At 36.4% G+C, this 23,106-nt stretch overlaps 4 protein-coding genes and 1 pseudogene across 8 annotated transcripts; 2 read left to right on the top strand and 3 right to left on the bottom strand.

Annotated features, from left to right (window-relative positions):
- Positions 1-1,540: 1,540 nt before the first annotated feature.
- On the top strand, positions 1,541-3,013 carry LOC110739096. The gene is made up of 3 exons (XM_021919549.1): positions 1,541-1,693; positions 1,831-2,069; positions 2,317-3,013. The coding sequence occupies exons 1-3, from the start codon at positions 1,541-1,543 to the stop codon at positions 3,011-3,013; spliced, it is 1,089 nt and encodes a 362-aa protein (XP_021775241.1).
- A 3,482-nt stretch (positions 3,014-6,495) lies between these two features.
- LOC110739123 (F-box/FBD/LRR-repeat protein At5g56420-like) lies at positions 6,496-10,632 on the bottom strand. Of its 3 annotated transcripts, none has more exons than XM_021919578.1 (5): positions 10,277-10,632; positions 7,932-8,868; positions 7,327-7,500; positions 7,125-7,239; positions 6,496-7,040 (listed from the first exon to the last, which is right to left on the bottom strand). In XM_021919578.1, the coding sequence occupies exons 2-3, from the start codon at positions 8,863-8,865 to the stop codon at positions 7,430-7,432; spliced, it is 1,005 nt and encodes a 334-aa protein (XP_021775270.1). In that variant the 5' UTR covers positions 8,866-8,868; positions 10,277-10,632; the 3' UTR covers positions 6,496-7,040; positions 7,125-7,239; positions 7,327-7,429. The 3 variants fall into 3 exon arrangements, with proteins under 3 accessions (XP_021775270.1, XP_021775271.1, XP_021775269.1); XM_021919579.1 differs by having other exon boundaries at positions 6,496-7,034; XM_021919577.1 differs by having other exon boundaries at positions 6,496-7,239.
- A 1,290-nt stretch (positions 10,633-11,922) lies between these two features.
- LOC110739122 (signal peptidase complex-like protein DTM1) lies at positions 11,923-14,661 on the bottom strand. Its single transcript, XM_021919576.1, has 2 exons — positions 13,975-14,661; positions 11,923-12,175 (listed from the first exon to the last, which is right to left on the bottom strand). The coding sequence occupies exons 1-2, from the start codon at positions 14,214-14,216 to the stop codon at positions 12,088-12,090; spliced, it is 330 nt and encodes a 109-aa protein (XP_021775268.1). The 5' UTR covers positions 14,217-14,661; the 3' UTR covers positions 11,923-12,087.
- Positions 14,662-16,171: 1,510 nt separating this feature from the next.
- LOC110739121 lies at positions 16,172-17,437 on the top strand (annotated as a pseudogene).
- A 135-nt stretch (positions 17,438-17,572) lies between these two features.
- Positions 17,573-22,897, bottom strand: LOC110739120. 3 transcript variants are annotated; one of them, XM_021919572.1, is made up of 8 exons: positions 22,066-22,892; positions 21,835-21,975; positions 20,786-21,013; positions 20,150-20,357; positions 19,706-19,842; positions 18,833-18,913; positions 18,223-18,289; positions 17,573-18,097 (listed from the first exon to the last, which is right to left on the bottom strand). In XM_021919572.1, the coding sequence occupies exons 1-8, from the start codon at positions 22,332-22,334 to the stop codon at positions 17,780-17,782; spliced, it is 1,449 nt and encodes a 482-aa protein (XP_021775264.1). In that variant the 5' UTR covers positions 22,335-22,892; the 3' UTR covers positions 17,573-17,779. The 3 variants fall into 3 exon arrangements, with proteins under 3 accessions (XP_021775264.1, XP_021775266.1, XP_021775267.1); XM_021919574.1 differs by lacking the exon at positions 20,786-21,013 and having other exon boundaries at positions 22,066-22,897; XM_021919575.1 differs by lacking the exon at positions 22,066-22,892 and having other exon boundaries at positions 20,786-21,030; positions 21,835-21,924.
- Between the last annotated feature and the right edge of the window lie 209 nt (positions 22,898-23,106).

Raw genomic sequence — 23,106 nt, 5'->3', positions numbered from 1 at the left:
GACATCCGGAACAGAGAGGAAGCAAACAAGGCTAGTTCATAAAGACGTCTGACCGTTCGTTCATGATATTCACCTAGAGTGAGTTCGGACTTTGATGAGATTATTTTAGGGATTTTTTACCAAACTGAGATTAATACATAAACAATTTATCAATCTAGACGCGTGGCCAAACTATTTACGAAACTGAGCTTCTGAGGTAAAACGCTGACTTGGTCAGCGTTTTTCCTTAGTTTTTTTTTTTTTTTTTTTTTTTTTTTTTTTTTTTTTTTTTTAAATTATGTATTTTGTGAAATACAAAATAAAAAAAAAAACTGAAAATACACAAAAACGCTGCCTCAGTCAGCGTTTTTATGTAAGGCTAACAGGCCTTAAAACGCTGCCTGAGGCAGCGTTTCATTAATACTAGAAACACGCTGCCTGATGCCTTCACTCATCCTCAAAACTTAAACTCTCTCTCACACTCTTCATCAACGGTTTTTCCGATCTGTCGTCGCCGTCGCCACCGCCTACTGCCTGCCGCCGCCTACAGCCCTCGCCGCCTGCTGCTGGCCTGCCGCCACGCCTCTCCTCTTCCTTAATCACATTGTTGGTACTTCTCACTCGTTGGTTTTTAAAATCTAAAAACCTAGGTTAGTTTGATAATTATATACTACATTGTTTTAATTTGATAATGTTGTTGATTATTCTAAGTTAGTTTGATGTAAATTGATAAATATGTTGATAATTCTAAGTTAGTTTGTTGTAATTTGATAATAGTTTAGTATAAAAGCCCTAAATTGATGTTAGTTTAGTATGAAAGTTTTTGATGAAATTGTGGAAGTTTTTGATGAAATTGTTGATAATGTTGATGAAATTGTTGATAATGTTGATGAAATTGTTGTTCTAATTTGATAAAGTAGCCTACATTGTTGTTTAATTACGAAAAATATGTTATGTAGAATATGTTGGTTGTTATAGTGTGAATATGTTGGTTGTGTACTTTGTTTTGGTTGTTATGTGAATTGGAACAATGTTGGTTAATTATGTTTATAGTGTGAATATCTTGGTTGTTATAGTGCGAATTGCTGGAGATTGCAATTAAGATGTGTTTTTGGTTGTTGTGTAGAATATGGCTGCACAAAACGCAGCTTTGTTATGCCGGTAGGGGGGGGGGGGTGAATTTGTGTTTGATGGACCGAATGTCCAGTATAGTGGTGGAAATATGGAACCATTGCCACTTGGACCGGACATAACTTTCAACGATCTGATGAACGAGGTTCATAGCATTATTGGCTTAAACCCAATGAATGCACAACTTAACATTCAAATGAGGTTTGAGACTAATAATGCGGTTCAAGTGTTACCTTGTTCTAACGATAGACATTTGAAAGCTTTGAGGAGCGCTGTTTTAATGAGGGGTTATCCACATGAGATATATGTAGAAATAGTGTTTACATGTACTCAACAAAGTACTTGACCAGATCAACAAGCTACATATTTTTTCGGATACACAGAGTCCTTCCGAATGCCCTCACAAGACATTCCATCAACTCAATATGGGATGGGGTCCTTCAGTAGACTGCTTCATGACGATCAGTTTCAGATGCCAATGAGTTCACATATAGCTTCACCTGTATATGGTGGACCATCTACGACAATGTTTGGCCAATCTGGTCCTTCGACGTCGAACACATTTATATCTTCTCCGATGCAAGTCCATAATTATTCACCTACGCAGCATGATGATCACACATCACCGACTCAACCATTGGTGAATCATCTTGAAAATCTACAACATTTGGTGAATAACGAGTTGTCTATGTATGATGTGCTCCGGGAAACAAATGATAGGCTGAGAGCGAAGAGGAGGAAGATGGACTGGATAATATGGATGTTGATCCTCCAGACAGGGAAGGTGGGGAGGCCATGGTTAGACCTCCTATTCCTTGGTTCAGTCAACTAAATGAGAATTATGAGGTTGATCAATATTGGGCCGAATCAGGTAGTCATACAACATTTGTGATCGGGGGAGAGTTTGAGAAGGGTATGTTCTTTGAATCTAAGAAACTTCTTCAAGAAATGGTGAAGAAGTATTCTATACAAAGGAACCAATTCTACACCACGGTGACCTCGAATGAGAAGGTCCTTCATCTGCGGTGCAAGAAGAATTGTGGTTGGTCACTACGAGGTGCTAAAAAGAGTGAGCACTCAGACGGCTTTACCATAGTCACATACAAAGGCCCGCACCGGGAGACCTGTGTCACTGAAGTGTTATCTACAGATCATGCACACTTGGATTCATCCATAATTTCCGATTTTGTGAAGTCTTTTGTGCAGAAAGATATGCTTGAAAGTTGAATTTATACAGGAACTCATATCCAAGAATTTTCAGTTCGACGTTACTTATCGAAGAGCATGGTATGATAGGGAGAAAGCCATATCTGAAGTATTTGGGGATTGGGAGAGTTCTTATGGTAGACTTCCGCACTTCATGGAAGCACTCAAACAGTCAAACCCGAGAACCGTTGTTGTATGGAAACACAAAGCTCTGGTAGACGGTGTTTATTACAGCAACATGGAAGTGTTTGAACGAGTATTTTGGGCCTTCGGCCCTTGTGTTGAAGGTTTTAAACATTGTATGTCTGTCATCTGTATCGATGGGACGCATTTGTACTGGAAATTTAAAGGAACATTGTTGGTTGCTACAAGTGTGGATGCAAACTTCCAAGTATTTCCACCTGCATTTGCGTTAGTCGAAGGGGAAAACACTTCCAGCTGGTCTTGGTTTATGGGCTGCATTCGGGTTCATGTCACTCAAAGAGATGGCCTCTGTGTTATATCTGATCGACATGCTGGGATCATTGCAGCAATGAATGACCTTAACGTTGGATTCATCGAGTCGCGAGCCTATCACAGGTTTTGTGTTCGACACTTGGCTTCTAACTTGAAGACTCACGTGCGAAGAAACGACATGAGAGATATGTTCAAGGCTGCTGCGTACCAAAGGCAGGAAAGAAAACTGCAAGCTGATTGAGTTTGATGGAGACAAGAGACGCACTCCTTCCATCTACCTGTTGGGGAGGCGACCGTGACGTTGCGAGACCTGGCGATTATTACACGTCTTCCCATTCATGGGAGTCCGGTGACTTGATCTGCATTGACCAATCCCTCCGGTTATGTAGCTCAGGTTCTCGAGGTTCAGCCAGGTCCAGACGATATCAGGGGCGGCGGATTGAGGACCGCTGGATACGCGACACTGTTCGTGTGTTTCCAGATGGTGCTGATCAGGCCACTGTTGAGAGACATGCTCGAGCGTACCTTTTTCTGCTCATCTAGGGTGTATTGTTCGGTGGCAAGAGTGGCAGCCATTTACAGATCATTTAACTGCAGCTGATAGACCACGACTGGGAGCATATCCGTGGCTACAGCTGGGGCAGTGCTTGTTTGGCGATATTGTATCGCTATCTGTGTAGAGCATCCCGTCGGGGTTCTCGTGAGATCAGCGGTCCGTTATTTTTGCTTCAGGTAACCTACCTATCTGTTAACAATTTAATTTGGAAAGTTCTTACTTAGTTTACAATTAACCTAATTTTGTGTGTTTGATGTCCAGTATTGGTCTTGGGAGCACATCCATGTAGGCAGGCCAGGTAGGAATGTTATACATCGTCAGGGGCAGCAGGATCAAGACCAGCATGACGAGAGGTACATTCCTCCACCACGCCCTTCCGCTGACAAGGCGTACGGTTGCAGATGGGCGATCCCCAGACTGACATATGCGCATGCGGCAAGGGGCCTTCTGTACTACCGAGACGCACTTGACCGACTCACCGAGTATTAGGTGATAACTTTAATTTATTTTGTAAACATTTATTTATTATGTATACTCTTAACCTATTTAATATGCACTAACCTGTTTACGATATTACTTTGTATGTGTTATCGCAGATGACATGAGACCCATATGAAGCTGATTTAGTTGCTGCCTTGCCTCCACATCTGCTAGATCATCAGGCGCAGTGGCGTTCTAGGGTCCCCCTGATCTGTTTTGAGGTTGTGGAGAGTCACCTACCGGATCGAGTCATGCGACAGTTTGGACTACGCCAGCCTGTCCCCCAGCAGTGTGACACTAGTGCCCGGCTGTACCGCATTGACCGTCGGGGAAAGAGCGAGAGGAACTGGCGGATGGAGCATGACTAGTACATTGACTTGTGGCATCGACGGTTAGAGTTCGTCATCACTGGTGACCCCATCCAGGGCGTTATGGATCCATACGATCCATACATGGAGTGGTACAGGCGGATTACACGACGTTTCATCAACCCTAGTTACACGCCGCCATCCGCACATTACCATCCATCCTTTGACGTGATCTATGGATATGTAAGTGTATTTGATTTACTTATTTTTTCATCAATTTTTAATTTGTATATCATTCAACTAACTCATCCATAATTACTGCAGGCATTTGATATGACGGCGATGGTTGACGCACTGTCGGACGCCCTTCCACAGATACCTGAACCGCCCAGAGCACAGGTCGAGCGGGTGCGAGATATGGGCATGGCTACCTTGCAAAGATATGGTCATGCCTATCTCGTTCACCCCCGGGACGGTCATGGAGGCCACTCACAATTCGAGGCTGGCCAGAGTAGCGGTGGGGGTGATCATGCGTCATTCACGGCCGTAGAGGAGTATGTCATCCGCAGTTCCGCGCCCACACCTCATCCGGATGGCTCGTTGTCCAGCCAGCTGACTCCGCTAGTACGCCCAGACCCATTTACCACCGTCCGTCACTACAGCCGTCATGTCAGACCGAGAGGCAACATACAGGATAGAGAACCGTTACACCGGATCGATGAGTCAAGATAGGATAGAATTATCTGATTTAATTGTTGTAATGAGCTTCTCTAGTTTGTTGTATATAACACTTACATTATATTATTATTATTATTATAATAAATGTGTTTTGAATGAATTTATGTCTTGTTTGAACTTCAAATTCCTTTTTTGTGCATATTTGATTCATTTCGTTCAAAATAAATCAATATAGGCTGGTTTGGAAGTCGTTGGGGTGGTTTGAAGTGCCTAAGGATGGTTGAAATCGCCGGTGGAGGGTGTTGGTCGATGGGCGGTGGTGGACGGTGGTGGTGGTGGTAGGTTGGTGGTTGATACCGGTGGTGGTTGATAGTGGTGGTGGTGGTGGAGGGTGGTGATTGGATGCGATGAGATGGTGGTGGATGGAGATGGTGGTGGTGGTGTCGGGAGGTGTTGGAGGGCGGTGTGGATGGTGAAGTGGGGATGGTGGATGCCGGTAGGGATGGGAGGTGGTGGTTGATAGTGGTGGTGGTGGAGGGTGGTCAAGTGGTGGATGTGATGAGATGGTGGTCGTGGTGTCGGGAGGTGTTGGAGGGGCGGTGTGGATGGTGAAGTGGTGGTGGTGGATGCCGGTGGGGATGGGAGGTGGCAGTGGAGGAGGGTGGTGGTGGAGGAGGATGGCTGCTACTGCTGCTGGCTGCAGTCAGCCAGCAGATAAAACGCTGGCTGAGGCAGCGTTTTATGGCTTGGCTTTGACATATTAGCCTTACACAAAAAATGCTGACTGAGGAGGCATCGTTTTTGTGTATTTCCTGTTTTTTTTTTTTGTATTTCACAAAATACGAAATTTTTAAAAATAAAATAATAAAAAGGGGTAAAACGCTGACCGAGTCAGCGTTTTACCTCAGAAGCTCAGTTTCGTAAATAGTTTGACCATGCGTCTATATTCGTAAATTGTTTACCAATTAAGCTTAGTTCCGTAAAAAATCCTTATTTTAGTATCTCAAAATACAATTAAGGCCGTGCTTAGTAAGACTTCGGCCTGATACATGGTATATGCACACAACCCTCCCCAAAGTCCCAAACAAAAGGCCCAACTCTAACATCAATTTTTGTCTCCCCTACCACCTCCGCCCTTTATGACAACAAAGATTCAAACCCAAGTTGGAGCTGTGATTTCAGGGTGTGCTAGTGTGCTACTATTATAACTACACCACTCCCTCTTCTTCTTTTTTTTTTTTTTTTTGAGTTTGTCCCACTCGGTTCACCGCTAGCTCCGACTACATTCAGATTCGATCCGGGTTGCACAATTTGACTTATAATGGGTGAGTCTCTCATCAAGAGTTTTTTGCATTCGGTGAGGCTTGAAATCAGAGACCTTCTTTAAGCGACATCAAGTTGCTTACCACTTGAGTTAACTCTTGTTGGTATAATTACACCACTCCCTCTTTTTTTTTTTTTTTAATATATTTTTTTTAATTTATTATTATTATTTATTTTTTTTACTCCACTCCCTCAATTCAAACAAATGTTGATATCTTTGCATTATTGCTAAATTAGTCCAATTGCTATAAAATTTTGAAAAATAACTCTTCATATGTTATCTACTATATACTTGATCCCAAAATAAAGTGGTGAAAAGGTTTCTCTCAATCAACCATCACTCTGCCACTACTCCACTAGTCCATCTAAAAAAGCCGGTTGACAATGTAATTTGAACCATTAATGCAACAACTAATTTCGAACAAAGTACAAATTAAAACCTAAGAGCGAAGAACTATACTAATAACCTTGTAGATCCTCCCTCAAAAAAAAAAAAAAAAATTAAAAAAATAACCTTGTGGATCCATCCCTAAGAACATCAGAGCGGTTAACAATCTTAATACGATCAACACTAAACTCAGAACTAAACTCAGAGATATATCTATCAAAGAAAGGCCAATCAGGCAAGAGTACACCAGCAATACCACCTAGTCCCACTACATATGTGACCATCATTTTCTTAAATGAATGTGTAAATCCCCACCACCGCTGATCAAACACCACCGTAGGGCTGCATGCCTGCATCATTTGGCAACACTAGAATAGCCACCATCATTGATATGAATACCGAAATCAATTCAAGACTGAGGTATGAAGGTGCAGCTGCCACTAGTATATCTCCGACCCACAGATTACCCTTGCATTTGCTGAGGCCTTAGGAAAGCTTAATAATTGCTTCACAAACTTAAGCTCTTCAACTGCCCCTAGTTTATATGTACTGGGTAAAATTACCATCTTTTCCAAGTTAACACAACTTTTAAGCAAAAATTCAGCTAGTCGAAGCAGACCTTGACAAGGCACCTTGTGGCCATGTATGGTGACAGATTTGAGTAGTGGAATCACACAAGGGGAGGAGAGCTCTTCGGAGAGTACGTGATGCTCATGTGTTTTACGGCTTTTACCCTGTACATTATTGGATTAAAAGACTATTACATGAAAGTCAGGCCAATAATAGATTTTGAATAAGCATCATACACAATATACACTAACCAAATCTTGACGCAAATTCTGCTGTGAATATGAGCATACTATGAGTTCTTCCAAGTGAGGTGAACTATTCAAGACTCTACAAATACCAATGAACTGATCTTCATTAAGCTGTGACTCGATATGTAAACGCTTCCACATAGTTTGTGGAATATTTAACTCCTTGAAGTTTGATTGCTGAATGAAAAATGAGAAGGAAGTCATCAATAATCTAATTTCTACTTTCTTCTATAACTTGTCCAATTATGATTGTATTATATTCAAGTAATAAACACCAATATGTGATCAATAATAAAGCACCACAATCATGATAATACCTAAAAAATAACTTGATTGGATCTCTCAACTCAAATCAGGACAACATGATTTATCAAAGTTTTGGTTTATTAATCATCGCAAGCTACCTAGTACATTACCTAGCCTGCAAACATTGCTCGGTAATTTGAATCCATATGAGATATACAACGATTAAACTGACTTAATACAAATGCTGTAATGGTCAATAATTAGCATATCTATAATTCACTAAGTGTAATATAGAAGATTGAACAGTATCAAAAATCATATCAATTGAAGTGTAAGGCTCTAGGGGAAACAGAGAAACTCACCTGAAAAGGCTCCATCCGAAAATTTAACAACCTCAACTGTACAAATCTTGCTCACAATTTCATCAATTTGGAAAGTAGATTGGATATGAACTTTGCAAACAGATGGAATATTAACCACTTGAAGAATTGACTCAGTGCTACTAATGAGATGAATATTTAGAATTTTCAGGTTGGGGCAATCAAGCACACATCGACTAAAGTATTCAAGATCTAACTTCTCAATGTTTGGAGCAGTAATTCGCAGCTCGTCCAATACATGTACATGCCTCATAACCAACTCTTGTAAAGAAGGGCATCCAGATATGATTTTCTCGAACATCTCATTACCCACCTTAACATAGGTAAGTGATAATTTCCTTAGCGATCCCATTTGGACTGTATTTAGGCACTCGATTTCACAGTGAGCAAGTTTCAGCATAACAAGAAACTGACTAGTAAAAATACATTGAGGCAAATCAGAATCATAAACTTCATTAGTATCACAAAGTTCATTAGTATCATCAATTTGAATTTCTAGTTCCTTGACTTGTCTATCTATTGCAAATCTTATCAATGAGTTTATGTATGTGATAAGTGATTTATCATCATCGTCATACATATATATGTCATTTAAATGAAGCACGAATTTATCAACCGAGATCCCTTTGTGAAGCATGAGTACATTGCGCACAAAACTAGTAAAGCAATGAATTTGTATATCAAAATCTATTATGCCATAAGGCCAATTACCTGCTTTGAAAAATTCATAGTCTTTAAAATCAAGCGAGGACATCATAGTCCAAAGATTACCAAATCTGCGAATTGACACGGTCCTAACAGCATCTAAAATTGGCAGAAATGAAAGAATGTGCACCAATATTTCATCAGGCATTTCACTTAACCTATATCTTGCATCATGCTTCTTTGAAGTAAATCCCATGTTTTTTGAGGTCATAATCTAGCAAAATAAATAAACAACAGTGAAAGGCTTAATTTAGGTTTTAGAGAGTATTATACATCAAACATAATACTTCGTTAAAATAACATAATTGATAAGCTTAAGACCCGTTCTTTTCACCTTAAAATAATACAACTATGTTTTATTCGATAAAAGTAATTAAAGTTCAACAAATACAACAAGTAAAAAGATATACTCATGTATAATTAGTTTATAGTATTAGGGTTTGGTTGGACCCTATGTAACCTATTATTAGGTAAAAGTAATTTAAGTTCAACAAAAATAAGTTTAGTTTAGTAAAAATCAGTAAACTTAAAGAAGAAATATAATAGAAAATCAGTAAAAAATAATAATTTCAGTTCAGCAAAAATAAAAAATAATTTAAGTTCAGTAAAAATAATTTCAATTCAGCAAAAATAAGGTGAAATGAACGGGGCCTTAGTATGTCATTTTTGTAAATAAATCAACATTTGTGAAATTCGTATTTAATATAAGTTATTGATTTATTTACCTAAATATCATTAGATAAATACGTACTTTTTTGTTTATTGTAGAGATAAACTTGTATTTTCTCCAAATTGAGTTGGATTACTTATAGAGTTTCACCTATAGCCTTTGCCTTGTTTATTTTTCATTAATACAATGGGGCATTTGATAGATGATATTAAATTGCGAACATGTTAATGAATTAATGGGTAAATCTATAAAGAAAGTCAATCTTTAACTATTTATAGATAATGGAGCTCAATCTTCAAACATTTTTTTTTTTTAAACTAATGTCACTTACCAGTTACCACTCATGACTTGAGTCTATATAATATGGCCATCAGCCACAACAATAATAAAATTTGAGAGTGAATCCATATGTATAATAAAAGTAATTTAAGTTCAACAAATACGACGAGTAAAATATTAGGAAAGATATTTCTATTTATGTATAATTATCTTATTGTATTAGAGTTTGGTTTGCCCAGACACGATGGCTTACGAACACGATGACCCCCAACAAGACCAAAGGGTATAATGGTCCACTTTACAAGACCAAAGGGTATAATTTTCAAGCGCAAATTAATTAAGTTCACTGAAAATAGTTATAATCAAATAAATACAATAATAACAAATCAGTAAAATAAGTTGAGTGAATATCAAGAGAAGAGAAAAGGACCTAATGAAAATTGTATTTAAATCAAACATAAAATTAGTAGCATAGTAGAATAGAATAACAAATTTGTAAAGCTTAATTTAGAGAGTTCTTATATAAAACATAAAATTAGATCAAAATTGACTTAAAAAAACTTATATTAATCTAAATTTATTGAAATAAGTTAAAATAAGTCGAATAAAACAAATCCTTAGTTTTACAATCGAATTAAATAGCATAATTAAGAACGGCAAAAAGAAAATATACCTGATTAAAAGAGAGGGGGTTTAAGGGGCAAGCTTATATACTTGAAATTCTTCAGAAAAACATAACATTTGGATTGGTGATTTACTGATTGTTGCATAAGCAAAGTGAAGACGATGATTTTATGATATGAGTTTATATAGATTGGCATAACAGGGATACAATGATAATTTCCCATGATTATTATTTGTTGAAGCGAAGTTATTAGTTTGTTACTTGTTTGGAATGGAGAGAGAAAGTTAGAAGGAAAATAAGAGAGAGAAAGAAGACGAAGAGAGAGAAAGTAAGCCAATTTGATCATGAACTAGGAGAAATGGATTGAGAAAGAAATGAGAGATACGTGATCTCATTGTATATATATTTTGTATTTAATTTATTTATTATTAAAGGGTTTATTCTGCTCACCTTATTTTCACTTATTTCAAGTATAATTAGTTCAGTTTAAGAAAAATAAGTTCTGATAAAGGTTAGTAAGTACAAATTAAAACTAAAATAAATTTTAATAAGGTCTAATAAGTTCAGGTAAGTTCAGATAAGTAAAGATATAATGAATAGAACACACCATAAATTACATATTAGTATTGTGCATTAGACTAGTTTGCGTCCCATTGGTTAGCTTTTTAGCTACTGTATAAGCTTGCTATTTAGATGAGCCTCACTTGCTAATTAAGGATGGCAATTCAGTTCGAATCCGACTCTACTCTGCCCCGATCCGAGGAAAAAAAATATGCTCCAAGTCCAACTCCGTTAAAATAATCTACTGTGAGTCGGAGGAGAGTCAGAGTCGGATTCTACAAAAAATCCGAGAAAAAAACCCGACCCCGATGGATCGTAGATTTTGGTGTGCATAGTGGTGGCAGTGAGTGTGGGTTGCAAAGGCCCAAATAGCCCAATTTCTCAAGTATATTGAAGGAAAAAAAAAACTCAGAGTTGGGTTGGATTGGAGTCGGAGTCGAAGGCCGAATATTGAATTCGGATCGGATTCAGAGTCTCGGAGTCGGATTCGGAGTCAAATTTAGCCTCCGACTTCTTGTTGGGTCGGAGTCGAATTTAGCATAATCCGCTCCGAGTCCAACTCATTGCCATCCTGCTTGCTATTTAGATGAGCCTCACATTTTAATTTTAATTTATAATATACCATTTTTTTTTTTTTTTTTTTTGGCAAGTTTTTCTCAAGTAAATTAGAAAATTAGCTTGTCCAGCCTAGCTTGCTTGACCAAACTAATTTCAGTTTTTAGCTTTAATGATCAAACTAGTAGTCGTGAATTTTTAAAAGTTGCAAGTAATTATAATCCCTATTTACAAGCATTAAAAGGTATTTTAGAACCGTCAATTTGCCTAATGGTATTCTTCAATTACCTAATGGTATCTTAAAATGAATTGAAATTAAATTCGTTTCCATCTTTGTACTTTTGTGAATCTCATTTTACTTTTTTTTTTTTTTTAAAAAAAAAAAAAAAAAAAAAAAAAAAAAAAAAATTATAAAGTGTTTTATTGAATAAAATTATGTGATACATCATGGCATCATGCATGTAATTAAGATCCTAGAATGTGATAATTAAAATTAAAATAAATAGAGGAAAAAATTGATGCCCCCTTTTAATGTAAATCTAATTACTTCATACTCAATAAAAGCTTGTTCAAAGTTGAAATACATAATCCCTCTGCCAAATATCTATTAGTGATAAACTGAAATGATTCTTTACATTCTTACACTACAAAGTTCATTGCAATCTGCATGTTGAACTGATATTTATCATCAACTAATTGACAATGTAAATTTGATGTAGTGTAAGATATCATTATAATATAGCTCATTGCCTTACAAACGTCCACCACTTGTACAACCCGAAGCTGTAAACTACAACGTATATTACTGTTCTGACCGGATAGAAGCGAAACCTGCATGTATGTACCACAATGTCATGAGTATTACTTAGGCGAAACAGAGAAACCTTAAAAAATGTGTAATATATATGCACAAATTAAAGGTTATAATAAGACAATAATAAGACTTTATTTCTGATATGTAAACTAGTGTTTAGACCAGCTTAAACACATTTTGGTGATTCACCTCATTGAATGTATCAGCTAGGTATATACAGTGTGTAATACAATTTTACTCAGAATTCAGATGTCTCAAAAAGATTTCAGTAGCTAGATAAGCAAACTCATCACCATTAGCTATCCAATTCGCTTTGAGCCACGTATAGTTTGGACTTAGAAGTTGCATCCCCTCCCATATCAAAATGGATTCAGAGTTGGAATTGAGACGATAAGACATTGTTGTGTATCCAACAGTCAAACACACACTCACTAGGTTCTCTGTCTAGAAAACTCAATATCATCAGAATTCTGATTACGGAATGATGATTATATATTAAGATGCCTGTGCTAATGTGCTATTCAAGGCTATCCCAAAAGAACCAAAATTTTGTAGGTATTCATTCCCTTTACAATTGAAAATGGTACACTCCACACTCTATTTCAATTCAATGGGAGTAGAAACACACCTCGATTGCTTAGTCAGGCCGGTTAAAAACCAAGTCATGGGTATGCAAGTTAAGATAAATGAAGGAATGATTATCAAACAACGTATACGTGAACATTACTCTAGAGTGAGTTCTTATGTTGATGAGATAAATTAAATTTAGTATCTCAGCATCAAATTCAAGATTTCAAGGTATACTTGTTTAGCAAAATTTCGGCCAGGACACATGGTAAGAAAACATGCTATATAAACACATTAGCCACACAACATACCCACCTCATACTTCTAAGGAGTTGAATTTTTTCGTGATAAGACGTTCAATGCACCAGTAAGACATGAAGAGCTCATGAACTCGAACTAGTAGTAGTAGTGATGATAGTAGTAGTAGTAATAAAAATGATCTTTAAGGAAGAAATGTGCCTAGTCAAAAAGAGGATTTAAGCAACAAACCCCAAGAGTTTGTAACAATTGTAAAGCAAGTTTAAACAATCTTATTTAGGTACACAAAGTCCTTTAGGCCACCTTTTCTCAGAGCCCAAACCAAAGGCCTAATTCTAAAATCAATTTTTGTCTCCACTACCCCTTCCCTCCCATTGTTAACACTAGGATTCGAACCCAAGTCGAAGCCTTTGATTTCGGTGTGTGCTACCGTTATAGCTACACCTCCTTCTCAATTGAAACAAACGTTGATATCTTTGCAAATTTGTCAAATAAATTCAATTGCGCTACGAAATTCTGATAATTTGCTTTTCATATATATGTTATCTACTTTTTAATTCTGTAAATCGAATTACATGGGCTCGAGTAATCTACTAAAACAACCAAAAACTACTACAAGTATTAAAAAAAAAAATGCCATTGATCGAATTTATCGTCACATTGATATGAAGTGCTCAAGTGAATCAACAAAACAAAAGTTTACAATTACATGAAAAAATCAAACCATAATCTAAACTAAAATTACGCTCCCATTTGAAATTAATTGTCACATTGATACTTTTGATAGTATTAAAAAAAATTAAGGCGAATATACCAATATTTGATCACACAAGATATGGTGGTTAAAAAAATTTCATTCTCAACCACTAGTCCGTCTAGAAAAGTTGGTGAATGCTATAATTTGAAATTAAACCAGTAATGCGACAACTCATTCCGAATACAATAAAATTAAAACCGAATTAGAAAAAACATACGGTAAATGTATACTAACCTTGAGGATCCAGGCCTAAGAACATCAGAGCGGTTAATATCATCAACACAAACAGGTTGAGTCCACTTAGAGATCTCTCTATCAAAGAACTCCCAATCAGGCAAGAGTATACCAGCAATACCACCAAGTCCCATGAAATACGTTACCATCATTTTCTTAAATGAATGTGTGTAAAATCCCACTACCATAACCACCACCGCTAACCACATCAAACACCGCCGTAACGCCGCATCATCCGCCATTACTAGTCCACCGGCCACCACCTAATTTACGAGAGCGAAATACTTTTTATACTTCGTATATTTCTTTTAGATAGAACAGTACACAAGAAGTTTTAATTAACGAGAGCGAAAGTAAGACAATTGTTACTTGTTAAATATTTGTGAGTAGTAACACTAGTAAGGCATGAAGAGGGCATGAGGTTGAAGTTGTAGTAGTAGAAGTAGACTAGTACTAATCCCTCCGTCCCTTATCTATATGTCCATTTTCTATTTTTTATGGGAATTAATAAACTTAAAAGATTCCTTAAAATACATTATTGGGTAGTACAAATGTGTATGTAGGGTTAGAGAAAGAAAATGTAGTTGATAATTATTAAAGAGATAGAGAGAGAAAGCGTTGGAAAATAATGTAAAAATTAAAAAAAAAAAAAAAAAAAAACAAAATTGATGACAACTTATCAAAAAGGAAATATTGTCAAAAAGTACATTCTTTAAAAAAAATAGACATGTAGTTTTAAATTCCTCTAAAAGGAAAGTAGGCATGTAGATAAGGGATGGAGGGAGTTATGTACTAGTAATGTCATTTGTATTGGTAATTGTAGTAGCTTGATTTATCTTTTATCTTTATTTTTATTTTTTTTGAGGTGAGTTTATTTTCTTGTGTTGTTGCACAACTTTAATGAAAATCTTTCAATTCTCAACTGTCTCCCAACTCGTTAATTTAATGCAATGGTGTGGTGTAGAGGTTAATTAGAATAGTGGGTGGTACGGGTCATGGAACCATAATAAAGGATGAGAAACTTTATGTTTTTCCTTATATTGGCATTTGGCAATAAGAGTGTTTCAGTATGAGAATTTATTTGCAGTATGTACGTGATGTGTACGTTAAATTTAATATGCATAACCTTAACTTTATAACAAGATATGCAGCCTATTAGAATTTGGAAGTCATGATGTGTTGTTGCTATCAGATGGAGTATGGAGTATGGACTATGGACCCATAACTTCATCTTATCCCACCGAGGGTCCATTTACAAGAATATATGCAAGATAACAAGTTTACGCCACTAGCTAGATAGCACAATTAAATTAATCGGCTACAACAACAATAACAAAACTTCATGAATCATCATAAGGAACCGTACAATATAAAGAAATGAACGTAATAAGATAATCAGTTGAAAGAGTTTGAAAAAAGGTGAGTAAAGTGAGAAAAAAAATAGTATCCAAGAAAAAATAAGAGAGATTTTAAAGAGAACCGGGAATAAAATTCAAGAAAGTTTTGAAGCAGCGATGATTACAATTTATCAAACACAAATGGGTTAAAATAAGAAGAATGAATACAAAAATAAATTAAATCCATCAGCTAACCTAGAAAAATCCTAGTCGTCCCTTTCTCCTTTCTCCTCTTTGGTTAATAAAAGTAAATAAAAGCTAAGATTGTTGGCATAAAGCTAATTATAAGGTAAGCCACTGTGCTTCAAATGTCAAAATTTTGAGCATTTGGCAAATAATTATAGATTCTAAAATGATAAGCATGAGCTTATAACAAAAGTACTAGTTGTGGAAGAAAATTTATTTTAGATTGGTGGTGAGAAGTGCTTTAAAATCCAAAGATTAAAGGTTGGTGAGAGACGTGCATTAAAAAATGAAAATTGAAGGTGATGAAACGTGCAACACAAAATTGAAGAGACGTGCTTCAATATCATCAAAATTTGGAGAAGGGGATATGATGAAGTTATGCTTCAAACTAGTTATGTTTAGTGGTAGTTAATTTTCTTATTTCTAGAATTCTAGTTATTAGTCGAGTTTATTTTTATTAAGTCATTAAGCATGTGATACTGTATTAATGAGAGGTGGACTAAAGTAGTGTGGACATTAAGTTAGCCAGCCACTAACTCCACTGATTACAGACATGTATTACTTTAAAATTTATATCAAATAGGGTTGAGCAAAACTATATATTTGAAGATTTGAATATCTGAATATTTAATCTGCATATGATTTGATAATTTAAATTATATACCTCCGATTTGAAATTTTCGGACATCAAATATCAATTTTCGGATTTGATACTCGAAAAATTCTTAAAATTGGGTTTTTGATAACTGATATTCGATCCAAATATCCAAAAATCTAGGTTACATTTTCATTATTAAAAAAAAAAAAAAAACAAAACAAACAAATATTAAATTTTTTAAACTAATTATATAGTATTCAAATATACGATCATAATTTTTTCAAATTGATTCGGAGATTGAATTTTATAATTCTAGGATACCGAATGTATGATTGTCTAATCCATGGTCACCTAATACCAACCCACTACCCGTCAAATTCTTACTATACTTGCACCAATTGGGACACATATGATATGATGTGCATTTTTGAAACCATACTCACTTTTAAAGTTGTAATCCCCAGCCGCGGTTTAAAGATAGGCTGGAATAACACGCGTAAAGCCATAATCAGAACACAAGTTTTTAAAGCTGATTTAGCCAGAATCCAAACCATGATCATCCCAACACGATCCAATGCCAAGCCTACTCCCATCCCAAAGACCAAGTCAACACTATGCAAGTGTATCAACCCAATAACAAAAATTTCTCCGTATTAGATTTATTTCTCCAAATTAACCAATTAAGTGTGGGTGTGGCACTACCAAATAACGAACCAGAACAAACAACACTCCAGCCGCCGGCGTTGCTCGAGAGAGGAGAGAGAAAATTTGACGATGAGGCTGTTAACACACAACATGCTATCTTCCAACATCAAAGGTGTTATCAATGGCTATCCTCTAACAATTGAAGCGGCGAAAGTGGTGGAGAAGTAGGTCGATATGAATGTCGATTTTCTCAAGAACATCTTCAGCAAAATCGAATGGAAGCCATTTGTTGATGCTGCTAAAACCTTGGGCTTTTCCGAGTTACCTGAAGATGTTGATCAGTCTTTGCTTGATTCTCAAGAATTTCTTGCCAAGTTTCATCATGCTCTCCTTGAGATTCATCTTGAAGAAGGTGCTCTTGTTTGCCCTGAAACTGGGCGTAAATTCCCTGTTAATAAGGGTATTCCGAATATGCTTCTTCATGAAGATGAAGTTTGATTTTGATTCTTTTTATTACTTGAAACAATGGCGATTGTAATTGTTTTTTATTTTCTTTCTTTTGATATGTGTGGAATGGATGCATGTTAAGTGTTCGATGAAATGTCTCAATGAAGAAAAACGTGTTATTTTGATGTTATGATGCAAGTTGAGTATTGACATTGCAGTGTGCGTTTGGTTTTCGTGAATTACTCGAATGAAATTTACGAAACAGTTAGTTAGTTAGAGCTAAATCAATTGATTACCATACATTACATAACAACGTGAATGAAACTACTGCAAAAATGAAAGTTTAAATAAATTACCATACATTGAATGAGGGTTACAACTTACAAAAACACTATAGACACTATAGAGTATAGACCTATCGTTAATAATGTGACTAGTAACTAATTGTTGTACATATGGCTCCCTAGTGAAACATGGGTTAAGATAAACTTGCTGGGGAGATAAAAAATTGATGACCCTTGATGCTTCAAGTTCATTCTTCGCTCTTCAGTTTGTTTCTATAGCGAGGAGTGTAGCAGGGTGGTGGCGGCACACCAAATACCCAATCGAGAACATTTAGGTACTTGGATCTGAAGACCTCTCGCTCTTGTGAATAGCAATGCATAATAATGGCTGTTGAAAAGCTAAATACAACCACATCAGCTCTCTTGATGTTTACTAGTGATTGAGGAAGATATCCAATATCAGCCATACATGTGAAGAAGCTCTCAATTGCACGAGCTAGGCAATATAGGGATATTTCGATTCGTCTGCTTTTCTTTTCAATGGCTAGTGCAAGGCCAGCTGGGGACTGTTTAAGAGCCAGATATACCATTAGAAATAATATATCAAAACCTGATTTGTTTTTTCTTTCTTTGGATGGAGGAAAGGAGGGAAAGTGTCAATAGAAAAGGAAAGACTAAGAAGAAAAATTACCGTCCCCATTGCCACCATTGGAATGTTGCATTTCTTGAAAATCCTAAAAAGAATGCATGTCCACATCCTGAAACAATGGTAAGTCGTACCGTAACTTCAGTTGTATAAATGCAAGATTCACTACAATTCCACCAAGGATCCTGTTTAAAAGTAATAGAACTACGAAGTATGAAAGGTTCTAAAAACAAACTCAGTGGGCTTAGTTCTAGTTTAACCCATTTAATGCATACTAAAGGCTTCAGAATGTATCATGCGCAGTCCATAGTTTAGGATAAAGAGAGTACCTCCATCACAGAAGATTTTAAGTTATACAGCAAACAATTTTAAAAACAGAATACAGAAGCAACCTCCAACCGCCAAAGTTTTTAGTTTTTTTTTTTTTTTTTTTTTTTTTTTTTGGGACAGAACAGCCAAAGTTTTCAGACACGTTCAATTCAAACATTAGCCTCTGAGTCTCACAGTTTATCCCTCAGTATGTTCTAAGATAGTTTTCTGCCAGTAGTACAAGTGAGCATGTAGCAATAACAGCACTTTCCAGTTGCTAACCCAAGACATATAAATACATGTTGAGCCAATTACCGTTGAATGTAATGGACAAAAGAATACCTACCAGGCAGAAGCACAATATGAAGACAAGAACAAGCTTGACCGTGCAATACCAATAACACTCTTCCCCAATATTGGGTACGGTCTGCACAACAAAAGGCAAAAACATTGTTAGAAAAACATAGTGATTAGCAAGGATTACAAGGATTTAAACCCCATAGCTTAATTTTTTAGAATACAAGGTGCACCATGAGGCAGAAATATATCCCGTCAAGAAGTCTTTTCACTCAAGGCACAACATTTTGAGAAATCCTTATAGATCATTTCAATACATAAGCTATACTAAGAAGCACACATGTTATACTCCTATTGGGTTGGGCTCAACTAAGAAACACACGTGTTATATCCTATTGCATTGACAAATTAAATTTTGTCCTGCTATAATACATGTGTTACTCACAAAGAGTCTTAATCAAACAAAGATAAGAACTGAAGGATGGATTTGGTCACATCATAATGCAATGTCTTATACACAGGTGTGGCCCTCACCCTATAAAGTGCAAAAGATGGTGCCTCACAAGGCACAGTTATAATAATAAGCCTCACAAAGCGTGGGAAACAAGGTGGGTAGTGAGATACAGTCATACAGAGACATCAGCCAGGTACTACTTAGGTCATTCAGCACTCCCTAAATAGGGTTTTTTTCACCTTTCCCTCACGGTACTTGAGGTGTTGACTGTTGGGGACAGCATCTATTGATGAAGAAACAGATGATTTGGGGACACATTCAAAAATCCTATCAGCATTCTATAGTATTATAATTAAAGCAAAAGGTTGTAACAAAGGTACAAGGCATATAATTTGAACGAGATAATACAACAACCACCTCTGCTAGGGGCCATTGGCATAATGACAGACTGGCTTGTAAAAATCTTACCTTTTCAATAGGTCTTTACGGTGAACTATTAGTGCAGGAACCAAATATACTGGAAGATACACTGGAAGTGCTCTTTTATACGCTTGAATAAGAAACGTGAAGACATGAGCTGCACATGATTGATTCCCATGAACAATCTGCATTATCCATTGAGATCAACTATTAGATGCTGCTAGCATGATTATATGTTGTCCCTTTACTCCACCAAAGCGCATTGTGTAAGATCCCTAACACATATGGCCATAAAGAGACATCACAGACAAGCATGATTATATAGAGGACACTTTATTCTCAAATTGTGATCACTAAAATCTATAACAAGCTAAAATTTTCAGCAAAATAGTATTTACTTGTGGAGGCAAATGTACCCTTCAAACCAACAGAAAATTTTCTCAACTATCTAAGGAAATAAATGTGATAACAGTGGTAGAGAAATATTCATACCGAGCAGGGAACTTTCATTTCTGGATCTAATTTGATGTCTATACCCGTTGATTTATAATAATTCTCTATTGCCCCCAGATTAGAAAAAGGCATGCCACATGCGATCTCTTTCACACCCTGCAGGATAGACAAATCCTTTGCTCCATGTTTATTGAGGAACAACTTGTATGATGAAGGCAGAGATTCTTGCTTCAATATGTAAGCAGACCTGAAAAGGCAGGTCCCAATTTAATTACATAGCTTATGTAATTGGAAAAAGTTGTATATTTATATGCCTATATCAGCAAAAGCAGGACTGCTGTAAAAGCTAACTTTCTTATATACCAAATTACCAATTACTGCTAACGGACAGATATATACTTTAACTAATGTGACTCTGCATACAAGCAAAGCTGACCTTGTAACACTATAGCACAGGATATTAATTTTAGATGCAATGCAGAAGAACCTGGTGCCAAAATTGGGATGCATGAACTACCATCCACTAGCCTATGTCATTCACTAACTCAGCTACCACTATAGCTGGAAGAACAAGTACATCATAAGTTAATGCCCTTTTTACAAAATGTACTAATTTGAGATGCCTGTGCAAATTGTGTGCAAAAAATTCATTAAAAAGTTTAGTAGTATGCTCACAAAATTTGGGAGGATGAAAGACACATGAGGAAGATGTCCCCATGAGTCCAAGTCAACGGTTTGCAGATGCGACCAAATCGTTTGCTCTTAATTCCACAGCGAGATGCTAAAACAGCTGCTCGCATGAGGATATAAATAGCCAAGCTATTATGTTGTGTATTTAACCCAGTTAATAGCATAGAAGGCCCAGCAATACCACCTGCCAGTAACGCCCTCCATTTTGCAGTCCTGAATCACACATGGAGCTGACTTAAAAAATCAATACAACTAGACAAGTACAGGCATTGGAGGAGTTTAACCAAGGGGATGAAAAGTCAGAACTATAACTCCAATGTGTTTCAAATTTCAATAAGTATAGCAAATACAAATTAGTAACAACCCTCTGTATCTTCACAAGTAACTTGAGAATTCACTGCATTTTGATATGATATAATATAATAATATAATAGACTACAAGTATAATCACTAAACTGGAAATGCAATCAAACTGTGCATTTTTTATGAAGGATCTAATAAAGCCAATCACTTCGTAGTGGCAAGGACCCACACGAATAGGTTTGTATTGAAGGCTTAACAAGATTTTTATTTCTTGTTCATTAGACACACAAAGCCAATACAACTGATATAGCCCCTTTGACTCCAAATGGAAACATGATCGGAATGTATCTGAAAAAAATTGTCACTTTACTTGAAATAGTAATAGTTAATGATTAGAATTCCCCAGCAACCCACATTAAATGAAGGTATGAGAATCACATGGAAATGACCTAACTATTATAAACCATATTTCGGTAAATCAAGCCATACCCTTACTATAAGATTGCGACAACGTGACAACTAATTCCGGACTGAGAAACCACGCACAACACATGAATGTGAGCTCTAATTTGCTCAAACATGTCTTATCCAATCAACAAAGTTTCAATTTCATGGTAATTCTATATAAATTAAACAAAATCACAGCACTAAACTATGACACTTTAATCAAGCTATAATTAAGTTAAATTATACAAATCCAATGATGAAAATTAAGTTAAGAAACAACTAACCTACGATGTCCACCCAAAGTAGCAACAATTTCATCAACTGAAGAAAAAGTACCAGCAAAAACACCAAGAAACAACCCATATCTCAAAGTTTCCTTAATCACCGATAAAATCTCCTCACTACTCGAAACATCACTTACTTTCCTGAAACATGCAACCAATCAAACCCTTACAAAAATCCAGCTCAAAATTACTAAAAGTAGTAAGTAACAAAAACGAATCAATCAAACTAACTTGAGAGAATTGGGGGATCTCCGGCGACTCAAACGAGCGAGGAGAGAGAAAATTGAGACACCGCCTTTCAATCCAGCACCAATAGAGAAACCTTTAACGGCGGCGGAGATAATCCGGTGAAGTTTATCGGAATTCGTCTCGGAAGATGACGGAGATGGATCGGAATCCTGGCAATGCGAGCAATTATGGTGGTCGGAAATTAGGTCATCGACGTCGGAGAGAGAATCTCCAGCGGAGAAGCAGGTGGCGCCGTCGTCGTGCGGCGGCATGATCGGCGGCGATGAAAAAAAGAGTGAGTGAGGGAGGGAGGAGAGAGAGTGAAAATAACAGGTGCCGAAATTAATATGAGAGTCTGAGAGGTACGTCAATGGTAGTTACGAGGTTAAGGAGATAAATTCATTAATGAGAATGTGTATAGGAAAGAATTGAAATTTCAAAGTTTAATTCTATAGATTGGTAACGTGTTGAGGGTTCTAAACAACAACAACTATGGTTTCGTGTTAAGTTTTTGTATTAAATTTTGGGGGTTGGAAAACATTTTTAGGTGCTGATAATTACGAGGATTCGAGATATTTAAAGCAAGGCTGGCTAATGTTCATTTTGGGTGGGTATCAAGAGTGGGAAAAAATAAAATACTGTTTTAAATTAGAAAAAATTAGACTTTATGAGAAAGCGAATGTGTGCCCAAGTTGAGTTTACGACATTAGTTGTCAATGTGTAATTGGAGAAATTGGCGAAAAAGAAGACTAGAAGTGGTTTTATCTTTTACTTCCTCCGTTCCAATATAATTGCAATTTGCAACAATTGAACTTTTGCACAATTCATTCATCACTTTTGTTTTACCATATAATATGATTTATACGTTAAGCAAAATATAATCATGTGAGATTTTGTAACACCCTAGAAATTCCTTTCCTTTGAAATACTTGTTTTGCCCTTTTTGAAATATGAAATAAGAAAATCTAAGACATTACCGCCACCGTGAAAACGGCTAAGGAAATTATCAAAGACACACAACGGAAGACTATCTTTTAAAAACTC

Source organism: Chenopodium quinoa, unplaced genomic scaffold (assembly GCF_001683475.1).
Source record: "Chenopodium quinoa cultivar QQ74 unplaced genomic scaffold, ASM168347v1, whole genome shotgun sequence".
In the NCBI taxonomy this organism is placed as follows: Eukaryota; Viridiplantae; Streptophyta; class Magnoliopsida; order Caryophyllales; family Amaranthaceae; genus Chenopodium; species Chenopodium quinoa.
This window is presented reverse-complemented; position numbering and strand designations above follow the sequence as displayed.